Genomic DNA, 15,784 nt, shown 5'->3' with positions numbered 1-15,784 from the left:
GGCGACGACAACGGGCTTGGCTGGGCTTCGACGGCGACGGCGACGACGGCGGGCTTGGCTGGGCTTCGACGGCGAAGGCGGAGTTGCGGCTGCGGCGGCTGGCCTTCTTCTTTTTCTTTGAAAATAGTCGCCGCCTCTTCTTCTTTTTCTTAAAAACTTAAATTCAATTGAGAGAGAAGAGATGATTGTGTAATTGTTTGTCTATTTTGTGAGAAAAAAATAAAAAATAAATAAGGGTATAATAGTATTTTCAGTAAAAAAAGGTTGTTTAACTTATGTTTCATAACTAGGGGCTATATAACTTATGTTTCATAAAAAAGGGGCTATAAAAAGATTTCCCTCTAATTTTTATGGACATAGTAAGAAGTATTAAATCTAAGATATATATGTCCTTTCAATATAATACAAGGTGTGACAACAAGTAATATTTGATCTTAAATATGTATAATCTACACACACAAAATCTTCTAGATAATGAATAGTACTCAAATATAACAAGATTTCATCTCATATTCCTTTAGTCACGCCGTCATTAATACACATGACATGTATTGATGAAACGAAAATTACTAGACAAACACCACTCTAGTAAACAAAAACACCATCTACTTTTGAAAAAGCACAAGTATGCTTGAAACAAGAAACCAAAACAAAGCTTAATCCACTTCTTATTCTATTTACCAAAAACACAATCCAACCACATTCAACACTCTTCTTCTTCTTCATAACTCAGAGCTTGACACACCTCTACACCCTCATCACTAGCAAAGTATGACCTCCTCCCCACCAATTCAGCTACCTTCTTCGCGGGCCCAGAGTCACGCGGGCTCTCGTTGCAACGAGCAATCCTCAGCCTTGGAAGCAGGCAAGGCGCCGCCACAACACATCCAGCCGGAGACCTCTCCCCCTCCCCCTCCACACTGCCATGAACCACAATCTCACTAGGAATCTCCCACCTCTTCTTCACACGGACCTCGCTTTCATTAGCCCTCGTCTTCCCTGGGGATAAAGACCTCTTCTTCTCTACCCTTTTGCCCCCGTCTCCATCATAATCCGGCAGAGATCTCTTCCTCATTGCTGAAGCTTGAGACGACGACGCGTTGTTCTGGTTGTACCTACTCGCCACCACCCTCCCCGGCCTAAACGCCTTCTTGTTTGGGGCCGATTTCTCGCCATCTCTGAAGAGCTTCTTCGGCTGAACAGAGCTCATCACGGAATCCTCCTTCTTCACAGCCTTTTTTGATCCAATTGTTGTCGCAGCCTGCCTAGGTTTACCAGCAGCAACTTTCCTCGATTTCGGGCTCAAACTGCTGCTCTTCACCCTCTCCTCATCAATCTCCGGCAACTTCAACAAGCAAGATTTCCTCCTACTACTCTGCAGTGGGGTGTTCATCATCACCTGCCTCGATTTCGCCGCCCCAAAAATCTCGGAAGGCCCCAAACTCATACCTCTACGCCCCGCGGAGAGGATCTCAGCTGGCCCTAAGCTAATCCCTCTTCTGCTAACCTTTGTTCTTGCGCTCAAATTCGAATTCGAATTCGGAATCTCCGCATTCTTACTGACGCTCTGTTTCTGCTCCATGAATTTCGCGGCGACGGATCTCCCTTTCCTCTCCGCAGCTCTCACGCTCGCCTTCTCCACCTTCAAAGACTCCAATCGCGAATTCAATCGCAAAATTTGAGACTCGATTTCTTCAATTTCCTCATCGATCTTCGAAACCGGATTCTGCTCGAAACTCTTGTTCATCGCGATTTCCCTAATTTTCGATTTCTCAACTGATTCGACCGCGTTGAGCGGCTTAAACGGCGTCGTTGAGGCCGATTTCGGAAAAGAGGGGATCTGATTCTCCGACGCGAAACCCTGATTTTCTTTACCGGAAACGGAGTCGAAAGACGCCTTCGCGTTGCCGAAAATCGACTTCAGAGAGCCCCAAGACTGCTTGCTCGCCGCCAAATCTTCGGAAATCTCTCCGTTGTCGAAGGCGGCGTTGTTCCATATCTGCAGATCTGCGGAGGAATCCATGGCGGCGTCTGGGAACTGCGCCACACTCATTTTTTTTCACGAATGGGATTCGAATTTCTCGATCGGAGAAGAAAATGGGACCGGAATCTTGAATTTTTGTGAGGTTTTTTTCTTGAGAGCAATCGATGATCAGTAGGGGAAGGAAGGAAATGTATGAATTTGGGCGGAATTTATTTTTTGGAATGTTTATTTTGGGATTTTCGACCGTTGGAATTCAAATAAACGTCATTGATTAGGCCGCTCCATCGTGGCCGTTGGATGGGAAACGGCTACAAACAGACGCTCCGATATGATTTTAAAGGTTAATTTTGGGTTAAAATTTAGTTTGACTTATTAGAAGAGTGTTGATTTTCTTGCCAAAATGGTATTGTCCGAATTTTTTTTGTACTTATAATTGTAAGATTTGCTCGTGATTTTCTTTTGAAAAAATAAAAAATAAAAATAAAATACACTCACGCACTAATCCTCTATTTACTCTTCGTCGTCTATTTGCTCGGAAATATTTTAGAGCCAGAAATTTAAAACATAAAATACTAATTGATTATCAAAGTTAATTCTTATGGCTTATTGGTCTTTCTTTTAGTATTTTGAAAGATATATATATATATATATATATATATATATATATATTTAATTATTATCCCAGATTTAAGTATATTTGTGAAATAAGCTATTGGTGGATTTGATAGGAATGAGATTTTTAAAAAGTAAAATAAAATTTGTGACGAGTTTTTTTAGTAGTACTTGTGATAAAAATCAAATTTTATTATATTTATATATCTTATGTGAGGAAATTTAATATCATTACATTAAAATCTCATATTTCAAAACAAAAATAAAAGATGGGGTCATTTTTATAATTATCTTAAAATTAAGTCCTAATAAGCAAAAAGTCAACACTGAAATTCATTCTTGTCAATCTTTCATTCTATCGGACGCGACTTAAAAAAGAAACAACAATCATCTCTTATATCTTCTTAAAACTGAAATTCATTAACTCAATATTTGTCATTCTGCCTTTAGAAAGAAAAAAACAATCATCTTTCACATAAAAGCATATTAGTAATTGACATGTGTTTAACTAAAAATAAGTATTCAATTAGATATGGCAAACATTGAAATCAACTAAAGAAGTTAAATTTCTTCATTTTCATTGCCCAAACACTTTAAAACTGGGCAAAAGTACTAATTCTACAATACACAACGACAATACACAATTGAGGAGTACATAACTAGGGTACACAATTGATATTGAATGCTTACACAATTGTGAATAAACTATCATTTACTATTCGGGTATTCATATCAAAAATCTTTTTTTCTATATATGTTATGTACTCTTACAAATACTACACTTCTTATTATGTCGTCACTTTTTTGGTTCAGGCTCCAACGGCCCAAATAGGAATACGTGCCATTAATGATGGGATGAAGGGAGTATTTAATTTATAAATAAATAATTTGTCACATGTGTGTATATATAGATAATTCAATTGTGCACAACATTTTCACGGTTGATTTTGTTCAACTGTACACAAACCAAATCAGCAGTGTACGTATTATATATAATACATAATAAATGTTTAATAATAAATAAATAAATAAGTCAATTAATAAAAAACTAACTAATAACAAATATGTCAATTAATAAATAAGTCAATATTAAATTTCAAGAGCATTATCTCAAACGTGGCCTATTTATTTTCCTCAAATGGCAAACATATACTCCTCCCGTCCCCCAAATAACTTTCTAGCATGGAACATTATCAATTTAAAAAAATATTGTTAAGTATATATTGATAGTGGAGAAAAAATATTACTCATAATAATTAATATTGAAAGTGATGAAAATATGTTATATTAATAAATACTCCCTCCGTCCCTGAAATAAGTTTCTCTTTTTCCTTTTTGGGACGTCCCTCAAATAAGTCTCCCTTTCTTTCTTTCCATTTTTGGACAACTACCCCACCACTAATAATACTTTATTTATTCTTACTTTTCACTTTTTCACCACTTCCAATACTAATTATAACACTTTTTCACATTTTCACCAATCCCAATACTACATATTTTTTTTCCACTATCAATACACTTTACCACTTTTCCTTAAAACCCGTGTCGTCCCCAAAGAGGAACTTATTTTGGGGATGGAGGGAGTATGTTATATTAATAAGTATCGAAATTGGTGAAAAGTTAAAAAATAAAATAATAGATAAATTATTATTAGTGGTGGGATAATGTCCCAAAATAGATAGAAAGTTATTTGAAAACGTTCAAAAAAGAAAATATAAAAAGTTATTTGAGGGACGGATGAAATGTCATTATATATAATATTTATTTAGTACTCTATCAATTTAATTAAAATAATATTTAAATTTAGATATTCTTTTAATTGGAGGAGAGAGAAAAATGGAGACAGGAGTTCATGTCGTTTGATAATTTCACAATTTTATTTGTAATACAGTGCTTCCGTGCAATGCACGTATTAAAATGCCTCTGTGCAGTGCACTAATTAGAATAGACTATCATTTCTATAGTTTCTACTCCATTTAGTATTTTATCAACCCAATTAAAATAATATTTTAATTGGATTTTAGACAACCACGTATATACGTACGTTCGATTTTACTACTTTGCTGTATTATAAATTTATAATGATTCTATGCTACACATGAATTAAAATGTCTCCATCCAATACACATGTTGATATCCATTCAAAACACGATAGATTATTAAAAAGTCAATAAATAAGTTAGGTAGTTCTTGAATATTTTAAAAGAGCTTTTGAGATTTTATATCCCAAACGTGGCCTAATTATTTTCCTCAAAATTACAAGGATTTATCATTCTATAATTCCTATTTATAGTACTCTATCAACCCACTAAACACCATCCCTCACTAATTAAACCTAATATATATAAAGCTTAAATCACTTACCTCCAATGGCGACCAAGCTTGAAAACTTCCGAATTTACCCTTCTTCTTCTTCTTCTTCTTCTTCTTCTTCTTTCAGAAGCAGCAATCAAGAATTCTGCACCCCATTAACGCATTTCGACATTCCATTCCTACAATTTGATCCCACACAAAGACTCATCTTCTTCGATTTCCCCTGCTCAGACCTCCATTTCCATGAAAACATTCTTCCATCACTCAAACTCTCTCTCTCCCTCACTCTCACACACTTCCTCCCACTCGCCGGAAACGTAGTCCTCCCGTCAAACTCCGGCAGCCCTGTCATCCGCTACGTCTCCGGTGACTCCGTCTCCCTAACCGCCGCTCAATCCGATCAGGTTTTTCACTATCTTGCGTCGCACCATCAACGACTTGCCAAACACTTCCACGAGTTAATCCCCGAGCTGCCGCCCGCAGCCCGTCGCCCCGACGACTCCGTCTGTCTTCCCCGCCGCCGCTATCCAAATCACGTTGTTTGCGGGACAGGTGAAAACACAAATTTTTGTATTTAATTGATCAATGAAATACAAAAATGTGTACAAATACAAAATTGAGGTCGTCACATTTATTTTATCCTCTGATTCTTCTCTTCTATTTTCTTATTGAATGATTCTCGAATGTTCTTTGAGATGTTTGGATTTGATAACGTCAATTCAAAGGACTTCAGTCTTGTTTTTGGATTGAACGTTGATCAATTTGATTTCCTGAAGCATGTCTTGAAGATTCTTCGAGTTTTGAAACGTTAATGCAGAGAGTTTTCGCCATTATGATTATGGTGAAGGATCGCATTTGTTGATTCTGGCAAAGAACGCGATGATTTCCACCTTCAATATTTGAAAAATAATTTGAATGCTGGAGAAATTCTTCTAATTTCTTAAGCTCTTCAATTTTTTTTCCATTTCTTATTTATGCTTTCGCAATACCCTATTTTTTTTACTATATAATAAATTAATAATATTAAATAAAAAATTTAAAGATCTAACCAGGGTGGACTAAAATCCAAGATTGAACCTATTTCTTAGACACTTAATAGTTCGATTTGAATATTCATTCTTCTTATTAATTCTTCTTCTCAAAAGCGTCGTCGAATATTAGCTTATATGTGACACCTAGAACTTAAGTGGCGCCATTTGAATAGAATTCAAATCTATAATGTCATTTGACATATGTGATATGTGGTTTTCTCATTAATTAACCAATAAATTTAATATATATAATTTTCTCCATCCACCGAATAATTACAATAATTATCTTATTAATTTGATGTCTGCAAATGGTATATTATATTTCTTTTATTTTTTAGTATATTATACACCTTCTGTCTATTAAAGTATGATATTTTTCGTGGGCATGAGTTAAAAAAAAAAATGATGGTAATTTTATATAATGGAGAAAGGGGCTCACCAAAATTTGAAATGAGTAGTTGAGACAGAATTAAGAATGATTTTTTTTGTAAGAATAAAAATTAAGAAAAAATGGAGTCATGTCTTAGAATGAAGTGTCATAGTTTTTAGTTTTTTATAACAGAAGCGTCTTATTTTCGTGAACGGAAGAAGAAGTATTTCTCTTTTTAACATCATCGTACACTATTTTCATATATTTCAATCTAACAAGAACTACTTATTTACCAAGCAACTACTACATAGCACACACTTAATCCTTCTAATTAACTCCAACCACTTATTTATATTTATTTTATTAATTCATACCGAACCTTGTATACGTATTAAATATTTATCTAATCTTGAAATAAATTTTACTAATAAATAGATGATATAATTAATGGTTAATGGCATGTACAATCACGAATTTTGGGCATATTCTGATCTTAACCTTTAATAAAAGATTTTGTCCGTAAAACCACGAACTTTGATCATATTATGGTTTTAACTTCTAACTAAAGATTATGTCTGTAAAATTAATTTTTTTTAATTGTTTCTAATTTTAACTATGGAAACAATATACAACCACATACGTAGATTTAATTAGGGTACCATCTGCGTGATTGTAAAAAATGCCATATATATATATGTGACGACATACTATTCACGTAGTTAAAATCAGAAACAATTAAAAGTTCGTGATGTTCCAAGTAGAAATTTTTGTTAGATCTTGAAACCAAAATATACCCTAAATCTGTAGTTTTATAGGCAGAATCTTTGTTAGATGTCATGATTTTACGGGCCATTAATCCTATAATTAAATATTATGATTGTATGCAACAGGGAATTTGTATTGACATCACCAATCATCATGCCGTCGCCGACGAGAGCAGCACCTTTAATTTTGTGAAGTCGTGGGGTTGTGCTAACAGATTCGGAGACACTGAACCATTTTATCAAACACTTGCTACACATTTCCCACTTCTTGATCGAACTTTGGTTGAAGATCCAAAAAGATTAGATTCCATCGCCTTGGAGTTCATCAAAAATCGGAATCTTCCAATTGAGCTACCATCTTCGGTGAAATTTTCCACCAATAGAATTCGCACAACTTTTCTCCTAACAAAAAATCAAGTGCAAAACCTCAAAAACCGTGTTTACGCTCAAATGCCTAACTTGGGCTACGTTTCATCTTTCACGGTGATCGCTGCTTACGTTTGGATTTGTATGTTGAAAGCAGAGGCCTCTTCCGACGAAGATGAGATCGCTTACTTCGGTTTCGCCGCAGATTGCCGTGGACGTCTGGATCCACCGCTGCCGGAATTTTACTTCGGAAATTGCTTAGTTTTCGTGATTGCAGAATCTCGGCGCGGATCGATGAAGAAGAAGGGCGGATTTCTGATTGCTGTGGAGAGTATACGAGAGGCGATTCGAAGAAATCTGTATAGCGATGAGGGAGTCCTCGAAACCGCCGATTGGCCGCTGGATTTCAAGAGATTTAGTGGAAAATGTGTGGTATCAGTGGCTGGATCACCGAGATTTGACGTTTACGAAGCTGATTTTGGGTGGGGAAAGGCGAGGAAGCAGGAATTCGTGCATCTTGATGGGGAGGAGAGATCGATTTCGTTGGGCAAATCTAGGGATTTTGAGGGTGGATTTGAGATTGGGTTGTCGAGGAACAAGGCTGAAATGGATGCTTTTGAACATGTTTTTCGTGAGGGACTTTGAGATCCATGTTGTAAATATATCTATAAGATATATCTTATGTGTGTTGACCAAGAAATCTCCCTAAAACCCTAGCTTCCTATTTGTATAAATAGAGGCCTTTAGCCTCCATATTGAATACACTTCATTCATATTCTCTTCTCTATTCTCTCGCTTCTCTCTAGTTTATAACACGTTATCAGCACGATAGTTCTAGTTCTCTCATCCCCTGCACGATAGTTCTAGTTCTCTCATCCCCTCGATTGTAGAAAGTTTCAGTTCTCGATTCCAATTGAGTCAATATTGGAGGTATGCCATAGAAAAGAATCATGTCTTTTCGACAAGGTAATCCGTGTTTGATTATATGTGCGATATTCGATTTGTCACTTTGAAATTGTGAAAATTGACGATAGACAAATAAAAATAGCTATGAATTCATATGTAGTATTAGATTTGAAAATTATTGCTTTATGAGTCATATCGCTTGATATTTGCAATCGAATTTATTAATTTTTTTTATATATATTTGATTGCTTCAATTTTTTTTATTAGACCTACACAGTTTCAAATCTATAATATGGTTTTACAAATTGTTGTTCGATTAACTCCAATTTATTAGATCTACAATTTCAAATTATATAATAGTATTATTTTACAAATTGTTGTTCGATTAACTCTAATTTATTTGATTCGGTTGATTCAATTGAATCAATTTTTTATTAAATCTATGGCATACTCAAATCCAATTATTTGTCAGAACTACCAAAACAATTAACCTAATCCAACTAAATCAATTGCTTATATTATTGCATTTAGTTATTATTTTTATGATTGTTTTAATAAGTCGATTATTTTTATGTTGGAATCACTCAATTGTTTAATCAATTGTATTGAAATATTATTATTTCATGTTTTGATTTAATCTGAATGGGTGATTTATACAATTTATTTGTATTATGTATATTGCATCAATATATTGACCCCTTATAACTCTAGTACCGATCTTTCATATGAATTGCTCATTTTTTGTGCATTATTAAGCTCAATTGTTTAACATATTTTTAATTGTTTGTCATAACTATATTACATTCATATGCATTTATTGATGTTATCAATTTAATGCTCACAGTTTAATAAATATGACAAATTGATATTCATTAAAATAAATCAAATCAATTTGTTTACCGTGAAGTTTATTGTTATAATTTTCCATGCCAAACTTGTAATTTTTGTGCTCTTATTTCAAGATTTGACATGTTATATTTTGAAATATACTATATATATACATTCTTTTTTTTCAAAATGATCTTGAAAATTAATTGATGTTATTTAAATAGCACAAGTAGTATTCCTGAAGAATATTACATTCAAGATCTTAAATTGATGCTATTAAAGTAGCATAAGTAATATTCCTTAAAGAATATTACATGCTTTTGAAGAGCAATTCATATTATATGCTCACGAAAATTAGATCTTGAGCACAAGTAGTGTTCTGAATAATATTACATTCAAGATCTTAAGTTGATGCTATTAAAGTAGCACAAGTAATATTCCTGAAGAATATTACATGCTCTTGAATAGAAACATATATTACATGCTTTTGAAAATTAGACCGTGAAGGTCAAATGGCCCTAAAGGCCAAATGGTTGTACTCTTTTTTCCTTACTAAGTTTTTCTTTTCCTACGAAGTTTTCTTAGTTAAGGTTTTTAACGAGGCAACTAGTGTAATAGATGAGTAAATATATATGTCTTGTACTCTTTTTCTCTACCGAATTTTTCCTATAAGGTTTTTGCGGAGAGGTTTTTAACAAGGCATGAACATCTAAACACTAATATCATATGAAATCTTGTGATATTTGTCTTGGTAAATAAATACACATATTATTCTTCAAAAGAAGAAGTATTTCCTTAAGTTGACATTAGATGAGAATAATGTTAACACAATGTCAGGTGCATCAAACATCATTGAAGGCTCCGGAAGAGCTTGTATCATTTTGCCAAATGATACTAAATTAGATATTGAAAATGTCCTGCCCTTTAGTAAGTAACTTACTAAGTTTCAATAATGTCCGTAATAATGGATACCACATCAAAACAATTGTGTGAAAGGTAGAAATGAATATATTTACATAAATTCTTTTGTTTCAGGCTATAAGCTGACAAAAGAAAAATTAGTAATACCACATCGAGACAATTGTGTGAAAGGTAGAAATGAATATCTTTGCATAAATTCTTTTGTTTCAGGCTATAAGCTGACAAAAGAAAAATTAGCATCACTACCTTCTGGAATGTATTATACATTCATAAAAGCAATTGAGACAAACCATGTCATGAACGTGAAGTTCAATGACACAAAAGCTTTAAGCTTTGGCATGATAGGTTTGGACATCCTAGAGCAACTATAATGCGCTGAATAATCAATAATTCATATGGGCACAACATAAGAATCAAAAGGTTCTTTCTACAAATGAATTCTCATGTGATGCTTGTGCGCAAGGCAAGTTAGTCATTAGACCTTCATATACGAAGGATAATACTGAATCTCCATCTTTCATAGAAAGACTTAAAGGAGACATTTATGGACCTATACATCCACCTTGTGGACCTTTTCGATACTTTATGGTATTGATTGATACTTTTTATAGATGGTCACATGTATGCTTGCATTCTACTAGAAATACAACATTTGCTAGACTACTTGCTCAAATAATAAAATTAAGAGCTCAATTCACAGACAATTCAATTAAAAGAATTCGTCTTGATAATGCTAGTGAGTTTATGTCTCAAGCATTTGAAAACTATTGTATGGCTATTGAAATTGAGATTGAATATTCAGTCGCTCAGGTCCATACTCAAAATGGTTTAGCAGAATCATTGATTAAACGTCTTCAAATTATTGCTAGACCATTACTTATGAAATCAAAACTCCCAACTATTGTTTGGGATCATGTCATATTACATGCTGCAACATTAGTTCGACATAAGCCAATCATGAATACTTCCCAATGCAAATTATTTTTTGCTGAGAACCTGATGTTTCTCACTTACGAACTTTTGGTTGCGCGGTTTAAGTCCCAATTGCACCACCCACAACGAACAAAAATGGGTCCCCAACAAAGACTTGGGATATATGTTGGATTTGATTCACCCTCGGTTATAAGGTATACAGAACCTTTAACAGGTGATTTATTTACTGCACGTTTTGCAGATTGTCATTTTGACGAAATGACATTTCCAACATGATGAGGAATAAATATACATCTAGAAAAGCACAAGGAACTCTCTTGAAATGAGAAAAACTTATCACATTTTGATTATAGAACAAATCAATGTGAACAAGAAATTGAAAAGATCATTCATTTGCAAAATATTGCAAATCAAATTCCTGATGCTTTTGTAGATACAAGAAAAGTGACACAATCTCACATACATGCTGCAAATACTCCAGCTAAAATTGATGTCCTTGAAGGACAAATAAATTTGACAGCGAATGAGTCTAAACTTCGTCAAAAACGTGGTCGACCAGTTGGTTCCAAAGATTCTATGCCTAGAAAAAGAAAGGGGCAAGATGGAAACCAAACAATGACGAAAATGACTAATCAACCAAATGAAAACGATGTAATTCCTGAAGAATTATAAGTATCTGAAAATCATGAGATCTCAATAAATTATTTACATCAGATACTAGAGAGAGAAAATATCATTGTTGATGATATATTTGCCTTTCATATAGCTCTTCATGTTTTAAATGAGGATCCTCAACTAAAATCTGTTGCAGAATGCAAACAGAGACTTGATTGGCCAAAGTGAAAAGAAGCTATAGAAAGGGAATTAAATTCCTGTGATAACCGGAAAGTATTTGGATATATAGTCCTACCTCCGGAATCTAAAATCCATGTTGAAAACAAGTGGATCTTTGTTAGAAAGAGAACCGAGAAAAATGAAGTTACGAGATATAGAGCAAAACTCGTAGCACAAGGTTTCTCACAAAAACCAGGAATTGATTATGAGGAAATATACTCTCCCGTAATGAACGCTATTACTTTCAGATTTTGATTAGTCTGGCTGTGTCACAAAGGCTTGATATGCGCCTTATGGATGTAGTAACTGCTTATTTATATGGGTCATTAGATAATGATATATATATGAAAATTCCTTAAGGATTTAAAATGCCTGAAGGATTGCAGTCAAAACCTAAAAGCATGTATTCAATTAAACTGCAAAAATCATTGTATGGGTTGAAACAGTCTAGTCGTATGTGGTACAATAGACTGAACGAGTATCTTTTGAAAGAAGGATACAAGAATAAAGATATCTGCCCTTGTGTTTTCATTAAGAAAACCGAAAGTGGATTTGCAATTATAGCAGTCTATATTGATGATTTAAATTTAATTGGGACTCCTGAAGAGCTCAATAAAACTGCTAAATATTTGAAGAAAGAATTGAGATGAAAGATTTGGGAAAGACAAAGTTTTGTCTTGGTTTGCAAATGGAACGTATCAGTGGATGAACGTTTATCCATCAATCCACATATACAGAAAAAATGTTAAAACGCTTTTACATGGATAATGCACATTCATTAGCATCACCAATGGTCGTTAGATCTATTGACACTAAGAAATATCCATTTCGACCAATTGAAGAGGGTGAAACAATACTTGGTCCTGAAGTACCATATCTAAGTGCAATTGGAGCGTTGAATTATCTGGTTAATAATACTAGACCAGATATAGTTTTTTCTGTCAATCTTCTAGCAAGATTTAGAGCTGCACCCACTTTGAGACATTGGAATGGTGTTAAGCACATTCTACATTATCTAAAGGGTACAATTGACCTTGAATTATATTATCAAGAAAAATCTGATAATACTCTAGTGGGGTACTCGGATGCAAGATTTTTATCCGATCCACATGAAGTTAAGTCACAAACTAGATACGTTTTCACATGTGGTGGAACTGCTATATCATGAAAATCTGTGAAGCAAACCTTGACTGCAACATCCTCAAATCATTTTGAAATCATTGCAATCCACGAAGCAAGTCGAGGATGTGTATGGTTGAGAAATGTGACGAGTCATATCCAAGAGTCGTGCGTGTTAACTTCATCAAAGGCCAAACCAACTATTTATATGAAGACAATGTTGCTTGCATCGCGCAACTCAAGGAAGGGATACATCAAAGGTGATCGGACGAAGCATATTTCTCCCAAGCTCTTCTACACACACGACCTTCAAAAGAATGGCGATATCGACGTTCAACAAATTCGCTCAAGTGATAATCTGGCGGACTTATTCACCAAGGCATTACCAACATCGACATTCAGAAAGTTGGTACATGAGATTGGCATACGTCGACTCAAAGATCTTCTATGATCTCAAGTTTATGGGAAGCAGTTGTACTCTTTTTCCTTCGACTAGGTTTTGTCCCATTGGGTTTTCCTAGCAAGGTTTTAATGAGGCAACATTTTTTGTTTTAGGGATTGGTCAATCAAGGGGAAGTGTTGTAAATATATCTATAAGATATATCTTATGTGTGTTGACCAAGAAATCTCCCTAAAACCCTAGCTTCCTATTTGTATAAATAGAGGCCTTTAGCCTCCATATTGAATACACTTCATTCATATTCTCTTCTCTATTCTCTCGCTTCTCTCTAGTTTATAACAATCCAATGATTTTTAGGTCCGATTTATGTATCAATCTCAAATTATGTTGGAAATTAAAATTCCACATAATATAATCATATATTCTAAAAATAAAAACAAAATATGAGTAATAAAATTGAAGAAATAAGTGAAGATACATGTTGTTGTTGTGGCTAGACTCGTTGCTCCGTGCAAAAAAAAAAATTACATTATTATAAATATAAAAAATATTTAATAATAAAAATAAACATATCCAAATATTATTTAATTTTAAAGTTTATGGTTTATTTTTAAGTTGTGTTTATATTTTTCTTTTCGTCCGGCGAGCAGGAGGTCCACGAGTCATCGTTGAGTGGGCGACTCCAGTGAGGATTCCTCTGTATCCCCCTATCTTTCTCGGGCTCCGACGAGCAGCAGAGCTCTGTTGCCGCCGCAGGCCCTCTTCAATTCGACGGAACAGGGCAGTTGCCCTTTCTCACTTAGAAATTAAAAAAAAAAAAGTTAACTTGCACGTATACCGCCTCCCACCCCCATTCTTGACCTTGGCCTAAATATACTCCAGAGTCTATAAAAATGGTGCATTAAAACCCATACCTCTCCCCCCATTCTCGACCTTGGCCCAAATATACTCCAGAGTCTATAAAAAGGGTGCATTAAAACCCAGCAAGTTAACGACGGTCGAGAATGAGGGGTATATGCTCTCAGCAGGGACGGATTTTTTTTTTAATAAATATATATAGATATATGTTTATACCTATTATAAAATAATTTTGTTTTATAAAAGAGTATTTGGTTATTATATTCTCTCATATATACTTAATTTAAGGATAATTCTGTTATTTAAAACTATATAATCTATGAAATATTGTTTGTTATTATTATTATTATACTTGTCTTTTAATAAAAAAATGCCTAAAATGTATGAAATGCTAAAAAAAATTATAATGTAGTGAAACTAATTTGTAATATATAGAAAATATATAATCTATGGACTATGAACATGTTGTTTGTTATTATTATTATTACGCTTGTCTTTTAATAAAAAATGTCTTAAATATACGGAATGTCCAAAAAAAGTTTTGTGATATATTGAAACTATATAATCTATGAAAATATTGTTCGTTATGATTAGTATTATGCTCGTATTTTAATAAAAAAATACCTTAAATATTCAGAATGCCCAAAAAAAATTTCTCGGGGTGGTTCAGCCCCCCCCCCCCCGAACTTAATTCCTGGCTCCGTCCCTAGCTCTAAGGGTGTCTAGTTTAGGGGTGAATTTGTACCTTAACCCTACTTTTAATTGGGGGTGCAGAAACTAAATCTAAGATAATTTATATATAAATATTAATATTATTAAAAAAAATCTTTTTTTTGGGGATGCAGCTGCACCCCCCCATGCTCTTAACTGGATCCACCAGTGGCTAGGTCTCAGTGTACGATTATTATTGTTGTGTGTGTGTACCACAGAGGGGGGGATCAAGGTGAGAGGTGAGGGGAAAATTGAGCGAATGAGAGAGTAGCGAACGACGGTAACGGCTCGATTAATCGTTGCTGTTCACTTGGGAAGAGAGAGAGGTTAGAGATGAAACTCCTGGGCAGCATTGTTTGAAGCGACAATGCCGGATATGGTAGCTTGGTTAAAGGTGTTGGAATATAAGAGAATATCTATGGGAGAATTTAGTCAAATATTTGGAGGATTATATTTATATGTGAGTGTGCAGTGTATGGACGTGATTTTATAGGAGAGAACTCTTTTAATTTGCTAACTTCTTTTTCTAATTCGCTCTCAACTATTCTAGAATACTCTTTACAAAATATCTATACAAATCCAGTTTATTAATTTAGTCTAACACTCCCCCCTAAACTTGACTTGTCATTCTGAGCAAGACTCTGAACTTGGCGAAGTCCTCGAATTTGAGCGGCTTGGTAAAAATGTCGGCAACTTGATCTTGTGATTTCACATACTCCAATTGAACTTTGTAATGCATTCTCTGATATAGTGGAAGCGGGTGTCTAAGTGCTTGCTTCGATTATGGAATACTGGATTCTTTGATAACGCGATCACCGACTTGTTATCCATGTA

General features: G+C 34.3%; 2 protein-coding genes across 2 annotated transcripts; one reads left to right on the top strand and one right to left on the bottom strand.

The window, feature by feature from the left end:
- Positions 1–490: 490 nt before the first annotated feature.
- On the bottom strand, positions 491–2,207 carry LOC131002410 (uncharacterized). The gene has a single exon (XM_057928912.1). It carries the CDS (start codon positions 2,051–2,053, stop codon positions 704–706), a length of 1,350 nt encoding a protein of 449 aa, XP_057784895.1. The 5' UTR covers positions 2,054–2,207; the 3' UTR covers positions 491–703.
- Positions 2,208–7,005: 4,798 nt separating this feature from the next.
- On the top strand, positions 7,006–8,088 carry LOC131002411 (malonyl-coenzyme:anthocyanin 5-O-glucoside-6'''-O-malonyltransferase-like). The gene has a single exon (XM_057928913.1). It carries the CDS (start codon positions 7,147–7,149, stop codon positions 8,083–8,085), a length of 939 nt encoding a protein of 312 aa, XP_057784896.1. The 5' UTR covers positions 7,006–7,146; the 3' UTR covers positions 8,086–8,088.
- The last annotated feature ends 7,696 nt before the right edge of the window (positions 8,089–15,784 follow it).

Source organism: Salvia miltiorrhiza, unplaced genomic scaffold (genome assembly GCF_028751815.1).
Source record: "Salvia miltiorrhiza cultivar Shanhuang (shh) unplaced genomic scaffold, IMPLAD_Smil_shh fragScaff_scaffold_132_2, whole genome shotgun sequence".
Lineage (NCBI taxonomy): Eukaryota > Viridiplantae > Streptophyta > Magnoliopsida > Lamiales > Lamiaceae > Salvia > Salvia miltiorrhiza.
This window is presented reverse-complemented; position numbering and strand designations above follow the sequence as displayed.